Raw genomic sequence first — 16,550 nt, forward strand, 5'->3', positions numbered from 1 at the left:
ACAAAATCTGGTTTATCTTCTAACTGCAAAAATCTTTCCTTTGTTTTTCAGGACGGTATATGGCAGACTGTTGATGGACCTGTGAAAATCATCGGATCAGGAGTGCAAGAAACACACTCTGCCAGCTCTACTTTTCAAACACTATTTTAACATGCATTAATTTTTCCAAAATATTGACCTACTTTGAGGCTAAACTACAGAAAGTAAATGCACTTTTAAGAGTCATTTTGAAAACTTTTTATTACTTTACAATAGCACTGAAGTTAACTTCAACACTGTCTGTAAATGATCAACTGCAATACTTGGGGAAATTTGTTGAAAATTTAATAACTTTATATAGATGAGGTCAAAATAGTAATCCACAGTTGTAATGGAAGTATGAAATTTTATGTTGTACTGTAAACATTAAAACTAAAATGTAGGAGAGCTAGTAAGAAATATTTGAGCTTTTCATAAATAGTACTCATTTTTCAGATTCTTTAATAACAGCTTTTAATTGACAGTTCATAAAGATAGCAGAGTCCAAGTCCCATGTAGTTCTTCTTTCCATTCATACCACAAGACCAGCTGACTTAGAGATGTGTAAAAGTAACTTGGTGTCCATGTATCAGATATTATTAAAATGTAAGTTGTTTTATATAGGTTTTTTTTTTTCACTAAGTGCAATGTGCTACAAATTGCAAAACACAGCAGAAATTTACTTCTGCAGTTAGTAAAATTTTTTGGGCCTTGTGATTGTTTGAGTTAATGCAGTAGATTTAATTTATTTTTATATTAATTGCATAACATTCGTGCCTTTCAAAAAAGCCTGTGCCTATCCAATTTGTTACGTGCCTCACTTCCTTTTTCAAAGTTTGGCTCTTGATCAAAAAAGCATGGTGTTTGTATTACACACACAGGTTTATAAAAATTATTTTCACTGCAATTTATTTAGAAGGCAGGTTGGCAAAAACTGTAGTTTGTATTAAAATAAATTTGAAACACTGAATTACTTCCTCAAGGAATAATTGCAGTTAAATGTGGCTTTAGTAAAGGGAGCTGCATTTTGCAGGACTCAGAAACTTTTTTATTAAGTAATTTGAATGTCACCAAAGAGGAGAATCTGAAAAATCAGTGAAGGTAGGGAAAAAAAACTTCTAAAAGTAAACAGTGTTACTGTTTGCTTTGGCTATAAGTCTTCAGACTTTGAGTGCTTTTGGGGATGTGTGATGTGAATGTACACATAGTACTTCAGGAGGCATTTTAAAAGGATATTTTATGGCTGCAGGATGACAAATCCTGTCATATGTTCATTTTTTTTATAGCTACGATTTTAATATTTGTATTGTAATCTAATCTGCTTGCTACAGCCTAAGCACAGGGATGTGACACATCAGTAACAATTTTTTAAAGCAAGTCAGTAATTTAGAAAATTTTCTATGTATTTGTATTACCAAGTTGGTTTTTTGTAATGTTGAAATCATAAGCATTGGGGCAAAATAGTTCAATAACCTGCATGTGGCAATTTCAAGTGAACATTTAGCGTACCAGTATCTATTTCAAATTCTCTATTAAAACAGAAAAACATGCTTGAGTTAATTCATGCAAAGCCAGTAATGAATTTGACTGCTGAAGCTTTACATGAAATTATGCCTTTGTAGAAGCTGCATAAATCGTCATGTACACTTAACACTTTTGCCAGAGAGATTTTCATTTTTAGTACTAAGAACATATTGTACTGTAGATTTGATTGGAAGAGTGTATTTGGCTCCTATATTTTGCTAATCTTATTGACGGTAAATTTACAACTCATAAAATGTTAGTCTTTTTATTGGAATTTTAATTGTAACCTGCTTTACAATCAAACAGATTAACACAACAATATTTTATTAATGGAAACCCAAACCTATTATTGCCATTTTTAATCAAGTATTACATTAATTTCTAAGTCAAATGAAGTAGTTAATGCTTCAGCACTTTTAAATTAGCCTTCATTCAGGTGTTTTTCATACATTTGCATTGGGTGCAGGTTACAATTTTGAAGCCATACAAGTTTATATAGACATTTTGTAAAGAAACTCAAAAACAATGTAAAAAGTACACGTAGTTATCTGATTTTGAATAAAAAAAGTATGTAGCAAGCTGGTTCTTGCTTGTGTATACAGCAATATCACTCATAGCTGCCTCCTAAGAAAATTAATTTGTAAACACAACTCTAAAGGATCTGAATTTGTATGAATTGTTACTATGCTAGACTGTAAATTAGAGCATACAAGTTTATCTTTCAAAAATTGTAAATAATCTGAATTTTCATAAAATGTAAATTTCAAAAATTTGCACCCATAATAAACATGTAATATATAATTTAAATGCTGATTTATATTGTCTGTACTTTTGCAGTTGAGTTCCAAAGTTCTTCTAAGGTAACAGAGTGAAACCATGCCTGTATTGAGCATTTGAAAAGATTGATTTTTAAGTGATAAAGGATAGTGATCATTATGAACTCTTTCGTGTATTTAAAATCATCACAGAGAAGGTGGATAGAAAGGTGATTTCTCCAAAACCTTTCATCTTTAGTAAACTGAGGTGTCCATAGTGCCCTATGCCTTTACTAAATTGATTTGCTTCACTAATGAATTAGATCAGGCAAAACTGTGGATATATTTGAGAAAAATCTTGATTAGAGGATATGCTGTCTGTAGTGATATCAAATTCTGTACATTATGTCTTCGTTAATAAGCCTATATCTTGTTTTGTGTGCAGAAGAATTAATGACAAGATTAAAGTAATTCTTTCTAATTTCTAATGTTCCACCAGTCAAAAAGAGTAGACTATTTAGTACTTCTTCAGCAGTCTGTATCGTTCAGTCCTTCTAAGCTTTGAGCACAGAACAGAAGTTGAAACTGAACAAATGTTTTTGAATCTGTTTCCTACTAATCCCAAGACCTGTAGAGGTTTAGTAAGTAATGACTTATTAAATTTACTTTCTCAACTGGTTGGATATCGCAGCAATAGAGGTACCATTCTTGTCATGCAGGAAAGCAGTAGTCCAAGGGCTTGATTCTTATCTTCTGCTGGCAGGCAGGAATGAAGAACACAAGTGCTTAGTGTTCAGACTGAATGGTCAATCTAACACAGTAGTCTGGTCTTCAACACTGGCCAAAGAACAGGCCTTAGAGCTAAAGTGTCATTTGCTTCCTGCTCCCCCAGCATCTCCTTTATTGGTTAGGGATGTAAAAAGGTGCTGCTCAGTTCTTCTAGTATTCAGTGAACTTGAAGTGTAATATACCTGACAGAGGCTGCTCTGGCATGTCTGTTAACTCTTGTACCCACGTACTGCTCACAACTGCTGCAAACTGGATCATTACTGTCCAAACAGGTTTGTGATTATCTAAGTATACAATCAGGTAGTTTTTCAGGGAAACCTATCTCTACTGCTGCCAAATAACATTTATGTAGGGTATTTGAAGGAGCTGAGGTATTTGATTATGAACTGGAACAGTATGCGGGTTACATGTGTGGTAAGTTTTGCTGTTTAATTAAAAAGGAAGGTCTTACATCATGGCAAAAAGGATTACATTTCAAGTCTTGTAGGTTTGCAAAGCTTAAGATACACAGATGTTAAGATGCCTATCTTTGGTTTTGCAATTGCTAGATAATTGGTTTGCATTTCATTTGTTATGAAATGGAAATTATACTTAAGAAGCATGCAAGAAAAAAACTCAGGAATTCCTCCAAGCATAGCATAAGCTAAAAACAGTTCAAAGTTAGCAAACAGTTCAGTTTAGTAAAGCATCAGATAACATCTATTGTTGAGGTACCCTTGACTGGATTGATTTCAAAGTCTTTCAACTGAAAGCATAATTTTTATCTTTAATTTTACATATTATTACACCAGTAAGTAATCCTTCTCAGCTCCTTATGACCTCCATGTTTACTGACATGTTGATTTTTGGATTCTCCCTTAGTTCATTCAATAACCAATATAAGGCATACAGTCTACAAAGAATAAAATAATCTTAAAACATCATAGGCCTCTTCTGGATTACTTATTGAACATTTAATACTCTAATTCTGCATTTTCTGTTAATGCTTTTTTTTTATTTCCTTTGAATAGATTGTTTTTGTTTTTAAATCTGGGATTACTATTTTAATTACTGTGATCTAAAATATTTTTTTTGTTTGCCATTGTCTCAGCTGAATTTATTTTTAAAGATCTTGTTCTGTAACTTATTTTTAATTATTATTATTATTTTATTACTCAAAATATTACTACTAATAATAATTATTACTTAAGAGTTATATTATTTTTATTATTATTACTTAAGAGGTTTTTTTAAAAAGTTAATAATCGTAAGCCATAAATCATGCCAATTTCACTACTCTAATTATTTAACTTTTCCTTTTATCATGTCCCAACCTGTCTCCTTGAAGTTCTGAGTTTATGCTTCAGAAAGTTAGCAGTGGTAATGTGTTCAGCAATGACTCAAATCTTACTCCATCCTGGTTAAGGAAGCAGCCCATTTTTGTAACTGCTGATTCTCCCATCCAGATGTCCCCTCCTACTTTGCTATTTGGTAAGTTCCTTTACAATATCCACAGCCTTCTCTTCTGTTTCCCACTCTTGTCATTGGTAGGTTATATAAATAGTCATCACTAATACAGAAACATTAAGGCTGACCCAGTATTAGTACTGATGACATTGTGTCCAGGTAGGATGCACCAAAGCAAATTGGGATGGAAGAAAACCAAAACCTAACAGTGTAAGCTCAAAAACTGTTGTTTACCTTCCACCTGTGTTGAATTCTCTTTCTCTGGCACCTTACAGGACTATGGATTTAGTCAGAGAATCACAGACAGATGGCAGAACTTTCAGCCCCTAAACACCTGACCTCATTATTCAACACAAGTTTCTCATTCACAGGTGAGAAACCCTTGGCCTGTGTACGTGAATCCCTTTTCACATCTGAGCAGTCCCTAGACTGACAGCACACTCTTAAGTGCTCAGGTACCTGAGTACAGGAGGAGTCTTGTCGTCTGTGATCTGCCATCTCTGCAGCTGACATCCCTCTGAAGTCTCACCAAGTCTATTCCCATGGGTGGGCCGAATACTATCACACTTTTTTCCCTGCTGAATATCAAAGTTCCATGCTCTGAGTCACTTGATTAGAAACAGTAGACTGGATGTCTGCTTCTAGTGGGATTACAGAATAAATTCAGTTTTATTTCAGGACTAAAATGCAGAAAATTTCTCAATGTAAAAACTGCATCTTGTACATCTAGCACAAGAAACTCGGGCTTCAGGCAGCCGTTGTTAGTCTGGCATAATTTTTTTAGAGAGTATAGAGGTAGTATAGAGCAAACACTACACTCACAGGAGATAGAATAAGGAAATTACAGGGAAAAATGAATGTGGGCACAAGTGTTCCCTACAGATTAAGGGGAAGAATATGTATTTGCCACAGCTTTCTCACAGAGGAGGAAACACAAAAAAAATTCACGATGATGGGCCATTAGAGCTAATTTCTTGGCATTTTGCAAGATACTTGAGATGACCATCAAACTAAATAGAAGTTGTATCTTTAATACGATGGGAGAACATGGAAGATGTCTCCTGTCCTAGCTATGAGCTAAAACTTGTCACTACTGCACATGCCTAATTACCAGCCTTTGCTTACAGGAAACAGTAAGTTTCCCAGTGAGAGAAATATGGAACCTGTACCTCATTTTCCTCAGCTATGTCCTTTCCAGATTGCTTAGGGTGGCAGTGCTTTTGCCAGCTGCTGCCCAAGGGATGCCACAAAAACATGCATTAGAATTCAAGACATTTTTGGCAAATAGCATTTTCTAGTCATTCCTCCAAGTGATTCTTCAGCTCAAAACAGTCCTACAGTAACATGGTTTTGATAAAAAGATGTGAAACCATATGTGTTACAGGAAGGAGTTCATCCCTCATGTAGGCAGCAACAGTGCAGAGTCTGGCTTTTCATGCTACTGACAGTTAGGAAAAATCAGCTGTTGTCACAAGTTGTAAAACAAGCTTTCAAAGAAGTGTTACACTATTCTTGAAGTGGTAACTGTTACCTCAGCATCAGTTTATAAGCAAAAAAATGTTCTGAGTTTTACCTGTTAAGAGTCCTTCTGGGCCCAGGAACATAGACTTAGCTATACCTTCTGTGCAGGTCATCAGTAAAGGTATTTGCAGAAGATACGTTCACTATTTTAACTACTGACAACAGTCTACTGTTGCCATTATTTTAGTGTATGAAGCAAAAAGACCTTGTTTGTAGGACAAGCAGCAGCAGTATCTGCTATGTCCTCTTCACAGAAGCTGTAAAGTATTCACAGCATATGGTGCCATAATACAACAGATTCTGAACAGAAGACAGATTTCTGCATCAACCCTGTAAAAGCTTGGTGGTAACTTGTAATCTTCTGCTACTCCATTCTGTGGTCTTAGCAGTTGGTTTTTTTCTGGAATTGTAAAAGCAATAGGATATTGTCAAGACCTTGGTTGGTGTTTGTAAGGAACAGTATTTTATCTGTTCAGTCAAAGATTAATTATACAATTGTTTTAAAATTCTTGTTAAGTCTCTTTTGGACACTTGCCTTTAGTTAAAGGATCATCTATTCTCTTCAACATTTAAAAGTGTTCCATACTTGCTCTGTACTTCCATTAAAGCTTAGGAAGCCCTTCTTTGTCTCTCTCCCAGCAAGGTAAGTGTTTTAATGGTTATTGTTGCCACTATCTATACTTAAACACACGTGAATTGTATATTTACAACAGATACACAATCATATCTAACCAGATATTTGCAAGTAATAATTCAAAAGAGTATTAGATCACATCAGGTATGTCTTTCATTGTTCTCCATAGATGTTACTGGATCTATAGAGAATACTGTTAGCATATACTCCACTGTCATCTCCATAACCCAACTACAGTAGTAGCAGCAATCGGGTCAAGGTGAAGAACATGTTAAAAATAGTGTGGGATTATTTCTATGGTGAAGAAACGGATGTAAGCCTCATGAAAAAAATCAGAAAAACACACAGCTGCTGGTAGGGATTATATTGGAACTACTTACAGTCTGCTTACACCTTGATTTAAAGAGATACTGTTCACTTTCAAGTGGTCTTCTATTAGCCATCTTGGAGAACGCCTTTGAACACTTGCCTGAATTAAAAAATTCAGTGCTCTGGTACAGCAACATGTTTTCTTCTAGGAAGGTCCTAGACTCTGCAGAAGCTGCCACTCTTGCTGGCTTCAGCAGATTATGGGCAATTCATTTTTAGTGCTAGAATGAGCTCAAAAGTGGGGTGGGAGCATAGCAATTGTGAAAATAAATAAGCATAAAGGAAATGCTCTCTGATGCAATTGACAAAGAATCATAAATGATACCTCAAATTGCCTACGTGAACCACACAACCAAACATTAGTGACAATCAAGTCAGAATTACTTGATTGCATTTGTTGTTAGTAATCAAGGGGTATGGCCAGGTTTTACTATGGTCAACTTTTAGATTTTTGGATATGCTCATAAAGCAGTAATCCCTTGATTGAGATGTCTGCTGTAATTGAACACAACCCAACTGGTTTCCACTACTTCTTGATGAGCCAGTTTCCTCAATAGCTAAATATTGTCAAAAGGCATGGGCCAAGCTACTCATCTTCACTAAACACCACTTGTATCAGCTTTGTACCACCTCTGTACATATCTGCTTGTGATTCAATTTGCCAACCAAACATAAGTCAAAGCCATAAAACAAGAAAATTCAGTTCTAAATTAAGCCAACTGTACCAACTTGCAGGAGGATCTGGCAAATAGGGATTCCTGACATATGAGGAGAGATGGGATAGAGAATGAGATCTCCCAATTTAGACAGCAACATCACTAGCCCAGGCCACCAGTTCACTAAATCACAGTCAGAGATGGGAAGTAAAAGCAGCTGGTTCCAATGATTTAAGGAAAGGCTTCTCTTAAAAGTGGCTTTAAATCCTGAAATTATTCAGTATTATATACAAGATTGGTAAGAAAAGAAAATTAAACACAGGGGTAGGAAAATTCATGGAGATAGTTTGACTGAGGGTGATAAATAGGTGTTTGCTCCAAAAAAAACAACAAAAATGTTTAACTTCTACTGTGTTATGGGATCCATACTAGCTGGAAATGCCAGAATTGTAAAAACAGAAAGAGTGAGAAAGAAAAGTATTCAGTAAATTTTTTGCCACATCTCTTAAAGGCTATCTATATCATGTAGTCACATGGTGAAAATACTTTGCAATCCAAGAATATCTAAAGAGAGATATTAATACATCGTCTACTAAAGCTAAATACTTTTAAACCAGCATATCAGATAAACAACATCCAATTAGGAAGTTGAATATGCCATACTATGGATCATCAATTTTTATATCAGTGATTCTCAAATACTGGAAAGGATTAGAAGATTAAAAGAAAGATAACACCATTATAGGGAAAAAAAAAAAAAAGGTGTCAATCCAAATATCTGTAATATGGAACTTGGTGAGAAAATAAAAAAAAAAAAAAATTAAGATAATTAGTGTCAATCATGGATGTACCAAATAAAGGTCTTAAACTAATTTAGGATTAAAATCTGGATCATAAGAATAATAGGGTCAAAGGAAAAAAAGGATTTATGTAAGATGCCTGATTTAGAAGTGTGTAACATTGGGTTTATAACTAGAGCAATGCAAGAACATAATTAAAAAATTAGTCTTAAGATGTAACTGAAGAGGGAATCAACTTTAAACACCATTCTGGTAGACTCCTGCAGACTTCATAATATCTAATATTTTTCCAGTTACTGATGTTAAAAAACCTGAAGTTTTGCAAATGACAAAAGGCTGGAGGACAGAAAAATAAGCTAGGTCTCAAGAGCAATTCTTAGCCACTTCACCATCATCCAAAAGAGCAGGAGAATGTTATAGTATCAAATACGTAGGGAGAAAAGAACATCCCTTTGGGATAACTAAGAACTTTCCTGAACTATCCTTAAAAAGCCATCCAGCACTAGATCTTGTGAAAAGTCTGCAGATGAGACCCTTAAAGACAAGTAAGATGTCTGATGTGATTCAGGCACATATTATGGACCAAGTCAAATGTTCTTATACCTTCATTAAGAGCTCTATCACAAAACTGAATTCTACACACTATAATATAGTCATGTACTGTGCAGAGAAGACACAAACCTTGGTGGAGCAGTGTCCTAGGCACCTTCTTCATATGTTTCTGAAGTCTTTACTCGCATAATCCAAGATGTATCAGTGATTCCCTGTTTGGAGTATAGTGTAAAAAGGGAAATGGACCATTTGTCAGAAAAAAAAGATACGATCAATACTCAGAAATTCGTCACGGCACATAGACCAATCTTCTCATCTCTCAAATCTCAAATCTCTCCATTTGTCTCAAGGCTTTCAGAAATTACTTCTGGCTACAAGTTTCCTCAATAAATAAGACAAATCTTGAGTTTGAGAGAATTCAACAACCTGTAGTGCCACACAGACATTTAATATCTTTTAACATTGGGAAGCAGGTAGCTTAGGTGTGTGGCAGCAGCATCCCAGAGGTACTGTTAGCTAAAGAAAGGCCTCCAGCTCCAGTGCCTGGATACATCCATGCACAGACATGCACCTGCAACACTCAGAAGAAACAATAATCTGCTTACTTCTGTGATGATGAATTACTCCATTAGGGAAAACAAACTTTGAGACTGCATGGAAATGAATTATCATCATCTATAACAGCAAAATAAATAGATAAAGTAAGCAAAATATCACCAAAAAATCAGCTTAGACAAGCCCCCCCCTACAAAAAAACAACAACCCAAAACAATCCAATCAAAATAACATACTGCATTTATAATCATGTGTGAATGTACTAGCCATGAGAAAGATAAAAATCTTTATTTCTTTTTCAAATTTTTAAAGAAAGCACTAACATGTTAAATGCAGACCTAGACACATTAATCTTGCTATTATTTACCTTCCTTTAAAATCAATATGGAGGCTATTGAACAAAAAGCTGTGGGACTTCCAAAACCAGTGGAATAGAACACCAGTGATTTGAGTCTGTTTCTTCTGTCAAAGTCTAAGGAGTTACTTCATCTCAGCTGATATGAACCTAGGTAGAAAAACAGTATTCCATGTATGGCAAAAGCACTGTTGTCAGAAAAAAAAGTTGCCAGAAGGTCTCCCCATGTTCTATAGAGCCAATGCCAGCCAGCTCCAAGATGGACCTGCTACTGGACAAGGCCAAGGCCATCAGTGACTGTGGCAGAACCTCTAGGGTCACATATTTAAGAAGAAAAACTAAAAAAATTATTGCACAGATAAAGTTGCAGCCATGGAAGAATGGAGGAACTTGAGATCCATAGTCCTGGCAGGACTTGTGACCCTGTGGAGAACCCACACTGGAGCAGCCTGGCCTTGAAGAACTGCACGCTGTGGAAGAGGGACCCCTATTGCACCAGTCCCAGAGAGCTGTTGCCTGTGGGATGGACTCACATTTCATAAGTTCATGGAGAACTGTCTCCTGTAGGAGGGATCCCCTGTGGGAGCGGGAGAAGGACTCCTCTGCCTGATGGGCAGGAACAAAGTGTGATTGTAACCCTCATCCCCCATTCCTGCACTACTGTGAGGAGGCAGAGCCTGAGGGGAAAGTGGTTTTAAGACTTGTTTTACTTCCCATTGCTCTGCTCTGATTTTGAGTGGTAATAAATTCAGTTGATTTCCCCAAGTCAAGAGTGCTTTTCCAATGACAGCAATAAATAAATTATCTCTCCCTCTCCCTGTCTCCTCCCAATCCAGGAGACTTGTTATATCCTCTCTTCCCTGTCCAGCTGAGGAGGGGAATTGCAGAGCACCTTTGGTGCATGCAGGACCTCCAGCCAGGAAGTGAACAAAATATTTATCAAGCCAATAATGTTTGGCGCACAACCTCATAAAGTTGAGGTTGCTCTCTACTTTGATAGAGATTATTTTCTATTCAAGAGATATTATTTTCTATTCAATGTGTCATGTCTATCCAAGAGGGCCAAGTACAGCATTCTTCGGTCTGATATAGCACACTGATGGTCGAGGGTGACAATGTCTCTTGTATAAACATTGATCCTTTCACTAAGATACATGTAAACCAGCACATTTTAACCACTCAATCATTTTTGGTAGTGCAAAAATCAAAATTATACATCTCATTGTATGCTTGAAAACAAATCCTCACCTCTCAGTTGGGACCTGTTCTTAGTACAAGAATTCAAGGTCTCACTTTTATTTGAACTATGCTGTAATTTGGGCAAGCACAAAACCAGCATCTACAGTTCTGTAAAACAGATTTGGGTGAGAGTACAAAAACATCTGGATGCAGATTTCTAGTAAACCAAAATACAAATGTCCCAGGTCACATAAAGTAAGCAGTCTAACCTTATAGCCTAGAAATGAACAATCGGTCCCTGGAGCCACAGAATCACAGAACTGGAAAAGACTTATGGTCAAGTCCAACCACTAAGCCAGCACTGGCAAGTCAACCATTAAATCATGTCCCAAGTGCCATGTCTGCATGTCTTTAAATTTCCTGCAGGGATGGTTTCCCCACCATTTTCCTAAGCAGATCATTCCAATGCTTGGCAACCCTTTTGGTGAAGAAGCATTTCTTGATATCAAAACCAAATTTCCCCTGTAACAACTCAAGACTTTTTCCTCTTGTCCTATTGCTTATCACCTGGGAGAAGACACCAACCACCACCTGCTCACTCCTTTCAGGCAGCTGTAGAGAGTGATAAGGTCTCCTTCTCTCCAGGCTAAACAACTCCATCTTGCTCAGCTGCTCCTCACAGGAGTTCTGCTCCAGACCCTTAATCAGCTTTGTTGTCCTCCTTTCGACATGCTCCAGCACCTCAATATCTTTCTTGTACTTTCTGCTGAACTTGTGCTGCTTACTCATGTACATTTAAAAGCTAAGGGAACTCAGTCAATATCACACATATGCACACAATCAATGGGCACCTATGATAAAACCTTGAACAGAAAATTACATGTGTTTTAAGATTTCAAAAATGCCCTTCTAACACATGGAAGTAGTTCCTCAAGTTCAGACTGCATCTCTACATGAACTGGATGAGAAGTAATAGAAGACTTTTGCATTCCTCTTTCCTTTCTTCCTCCACATGACTGAGCTGCCCTTATGCAGGATTCAATTCCTGACTGGGAGCATAGCCTTCAGCCCAGGAAGGCTGTCTGCCCCAGACCCCTGTTCTGAGAGGTCCAGCACATTGCCTTAGGCTCACTTCCTCATCACAGTGTCATCACAGCACAGTGATAAAGCTTATGGGTTTCCAGTGCCACCAACTTAAATAGCTGTCATGCCTTTCTCCTAAAAATCAAATGCAAGCACAATGAACAAACCCAACATATTAAGATACAGATTTGAGATATGGATCTACCTCTCCTGGAAAAAACACAGCTATTTGATTTTTATGAGAGTTAATGCATAACCTCTCTGAATTTCATTAATTTTTAATCTCTTCTCTCTCACTTCCTTTCAATACTTACTGGGGGCTTATAAGACAAATGGGTGTAGACCTTTCAGCAGGGCCTGTTGCAATAGGATGAAGGGTAATGGTTTTAAACTGAACTATGGGTAGATGTAGAGTAGGTTTAAGGAAGAGCTATTTTTTGGTGATGGTGATACAGCACTGGAACAGGTTGTCCAGAGCAGCGGTAGCTGCCATGTAACCATTCACAGTCAGATGTGACAGGGCTCTGAGCAACCTGATCTAGTTGAAGATGACCCTGCTCATTATAGGGAGGCTAGGATAGATGAACTTTAAAGGTCCCTTCCAACCCAAATCATTCTGGTTCTGTGGTTCTGTGATTTACTAAGAGAAATACTGAAAGTCTGTTTCATTCACACACTTTTAGATGTGTGGAGCAAAGAGGTTGGGAAAGATGACTTATTAGGAGGAAATGGTGACCATCAGCCAAGTCACGGACACTCCTGGCATGACCAGGCTCTGAAGAGAGCAGTCAGCTTGGTCTTCTTGGGTCTTTTTCTGTTGCTCCTGAGAAGGCATCATCACAGGTCACTAGGATGCACTACATGTTTGTACCATGTACTACAGTACAAAGACACAGGTAGCTACTGTTTTGTGGGGAGGGTGTCAGTCCCCCATTTATCCTCCCTTATAGTACAGGCAGCAACATACTCTTTCCTGTGGTTCTTTTGGAGCTATCCACTGGACTACACAGAATAACTGTTTCAGGATTAATTAAGTTTGGTTCCAAAGCTTAACGAATGTTGGCAGCAATGGTTTTGTCATTTCTACGCTTATAATTGACAATTTTAATAAAATAAACATTTTATAGATTTGTATTTCTAAGAATAGATATTTTGAGTCTACCAGAACCTAAATAAACCAAAACACACAGTTCGTTATTCAGTTGAGCTTTGCACTTTCTGTGCACATCAACTTCTTAATGTGGACTGGCTGCACACAACTTGGTGGGAACTGGAGAGCTGTGGGACTCTTGACTTCTGCATCATTATCTCGTTTGAGATACCATCACAGCAAGCAAGTGGCGATTATAAAGTGAAATTTACCATGAATTTCCTCCATGCACTCCTTAGCAGCTCCTCCTTCAAAGTGTACCAACACAGGGTCAGCTGTCGTTGAAACAAAGAAAGTAGCATCAGCCTTGATTTAAGGATCTTCTACAAAGCTTCAAAGTGTGCTGTGAATTATAAATACTAGGTATTTCTATGATGGTTACATTTTCACTAGGACAGTTTAGAAAAATCTGGAATCTCTCACTGGGTTTTCAAACTTCTGAAAATATTCTGCAGACTGTGCTTAATGTTTTGAGCTGAAGCACAGTCTCAGCACATCCAGTATGTCACATGTCTAATTATAACAGCTGTGGTTTTATTGACCCATCTTATATTGCACACAACTTACCAACATCTCTTCCAGACAGTAGAATACTAATCTAGAAGTGACCAGCATTTGTGCCCCTGTTTCTAGAGTTCATCATCTTTAGGCAAACAATTCAAACCAACTGTCTTTGGCATTTTTAAACAAGTTTTCTAAATTAAAAAAAAAATAAATAACATGAATGCAAAGTTAGTAACTTTCATTTATATTTCATCAGATTATTGCTGTAAGTAGTGGCTTCCATCAAAATAGCCTAATTCCTGATCAATGAATCATAAGCAATTATATTTCTCTGCTCATCATCTCAAATGGTAATTTTGTCAGTGTCTTCATAAGTATTATTGACTGTAACCAAAGAAACTATTTCAAAAACAGTGACTTTCTGATAGCTCTGGGTTCTCTTCATACTCCAGCTGTGAATCCACTGCATTTTTTCATAGCTCTAGCATTGTTTTCCATGACAGTCAAAAGTACTATAATTTCTCTACCAGCATTAACATCCAGAAACTTCTGTCATACAACCATATCCAGTCTTAACATAAAAAACTCTCTCAGTACCTTCCTGTATAGTAAAAACTAATATGGCTCTCTATTTGCCAAGTACTTACGTACTTACACCACTTACGGTGTGCACTTAAAATATACATTACTTGTAGTTCAACAGCTACTATTTTAAAAGTTTGAAAAAATACAGTCAAAAAATAATTCTTATCTTAAATCACAGTATATGGCTCAAGATTACAGTTTTATGACTGCAGTCCCATGGCTGGAATCAACAGCCACTTAATGAATTGAAAACTCAAACCAGCTGAGTCAGAATCTCAAAAACTGAAGAATCTTTCAATCTTTCAATCCCTTCTTTCATCATGGAGGTCAAGTCCTTAAGCCCAAGACTATGAGAAACCTAAATGGTGGATGGAGGGGAAAAGCTGATGACAGGCTTTGTAGACAGAAATAATTTTTAGGTAGATACAAGCTTGTTAACTGTTATGACTGACTTTTTTTTTTTTAAGTGAAATTCTTGACATGTTAGGTTTGGTACAAGAGGTATTTACATAAAATAAAAAACTATGTAACAGGAAAAGAGAACATATATCATAGCAGTGGGCCAATAATTTACTAGTATCAGAGAACCGAAGAAAGCTTAGTCTGACAAAATATTTCATAAAAAATATGCACTATATAAGTGTTTTTATTAATTATTTAAACTCTATGTTGAAAAAACAATAGAACCAGAATCAGGTATTAGAAAACTGACATATAAACATAACTAAATCTCCTTGTGTCACTGTTGTCAGACTTCATAAAATAGTCTGATTCTACTTTTGATGCTCTCTCTTGGCAAGAATTAATTTTCAGCTTGTGTTTTTAAACAAGCACAGCTCATTTTCTTTTGTTGTCTTCAGATTTTTTTTTTTCTAAATTCTTCACTGGAATATTTCCCTTTTCATAGAATATAGGAATTGTTACTTCCCAGTCTCCTTACCATGAGACCCTTCACAGTAATACTGTGTTATACAACTGAAGCCCTTCCAGTCAATGGTAGCTGAGCCAGGACAGAAAACAGTTGAGAAACCAAAGGGTCTACAGTTCTGGAAACCTTGAAGCCTGCTACTCCATGACAAGCTCCTTCCTACACCCAACATATATTTTCATACACTCATTGGCTATTCAATCAGTTCCAAATTTCCCTTGCTCTTTACCCAAATGCAGATTGCCTATGAGAAGCAACACAGAATTTTCACCAAACTGTACTGTCCAACCAAAGCATCTCTCTGTCAAGCAAGACTGCTCACTCTCTTTTCCTCTTGCCATCTATTTTCCCAGCATCACTCCAACCCTGTTCTGGCTCTTCCTGTTTTGACTCACATAAACCCAAACAGATTCACCCACACTTCACTGGCTACCAGGCTGCTGCTAACCAGCTGGGCAAACTGCAGTCACATTGTCCTGGTCCAGCCACTGCTACAGCACTTAAAAATGGCCCAACTTGATCTTCCTTCCCTGGCGCCTTGTCTACTCACACAGCTGCTCCTTGCACCTCACAACCCTCGTCTCAGCTACCAAAGCCAGCTTCTTTGTCCTTCCACTGCCTATATCTGGCAAGAAACCATCTTCTTCCATTTCCGCCAGCTAAAGTGGCTCACCACTGAGGGAGATCTGTCACATCTAGCCTCAGCTTGTCTTTAGATTGACTAACAAGTTCCCAAGCATGTGGAGTAAGGCAAGTGTTGTTAAGGGACGACAACACAAAGGGCTCTTGAAATAGAGCCCAAGGCTGTGGGTTCAATGCGTGTATGGGCCATTCACTGGAGAGGTGCACCCAATTTTCCTTACGGGTTCCTTTCAACTCAGAATATTCTGTGATTCTGTGAAATGAGAGAGGTGGCACTAGCATCCTGAGGGGGGCTGCTCACCTGCCTCACCTCGAAACCGTGCATATTTCAGGGGCACACTTGACTTCGGCCACGTACCCCCGACTCCAGAGTTACCGTGCCCTGCGGGCTGCACCGACACCCGGCCCATCGGCCGGGAGCTCTCCCGGCAGGGCAGCGAGGCAGCCGCCCCGCCCCGGGGCCGCCAGGAGCTGCGGGCCGGCCCGGCTGGGGCCTCGGCCGGGC

At 37.6% G+C, this 16,550-nt stretch overlaps 1 protein-coding gene and 1 long non-coding RNA gene across 9 annotated transcripts in view; one reads left to right on the forward strand and one right to left on the reverse strand.

Annotated features, from left to right (window-relative positions):
• FCHO2 (FCH and mu domain containing endocytic adaptor 2) overlaps nt 1-2,349 on the forward strand; it is an 80,076-nt gene extending 77,727 nt beyond the window's left edge. For all 6 annotated transcript variants that reach the window (XM_086869857.1, XM_086869853.1, XM_086869855.1 and 3 more), the window contains one exon: nt 52-2,349. In XM_086869857.1, the coding sequence (XP_086725983.1) occupies nt 52-74 (23 nt within the window). In that variant the 3' untranslated portion in view covers nt 75-2,349. The remainder of the gene's footprint in view (nt 1-51) is intronic.
• LOC111940818 (uncharacterized) lies at nt 1,430-16,546 on the reverse strand. Of its 3 annotated transcripts, none has more exons than XR_002869711.2 (9): nt 16,347-16,546; nt 13,954-14,081; nt 13,599-13,661; nt 9,987-10,124; nt 9,670-9,739; nt 9,194-9,276; nt 6,106-6,453; nt 4,992-5,110; nt 1,430-3,053 (listed from the first exon to the last, which is right to left on the reverse strand). It is a non-coding gene; the product is annotated as an uncharacterized LOC111940818 (long non-coding RNA). The 3 variants fall into 3 exon arrangements; XR_015281170.1 differs by having other exon boundaries at nt 1,430-3,050; nt 16,347-16,534; XR_015281169.1 differs by having other exon boundaries at nt 1,430-3,050; nt 13,599-13,729; nt 16,347-16,520.
• Between the last annotated feature and the right edge of the window lie 4 nt (nt 16,547-16,550).

The sequence above is a fragment of the Cyanistes caeruleus genome, chromosome Z (genome assembly GCF_971803275.1).
Source record: "Cyanistes caeruleus chromosome Z, bCyaCae1.hap1.1, whole genome shotgun sequence".
NCBI classification, from domain to species: domain Eukaryota; kingdom Metazoa; phylum Chordata; class Aves; order Passeriformes; family Paridae; genus Cyanistes; species Cyanistes caeruleus.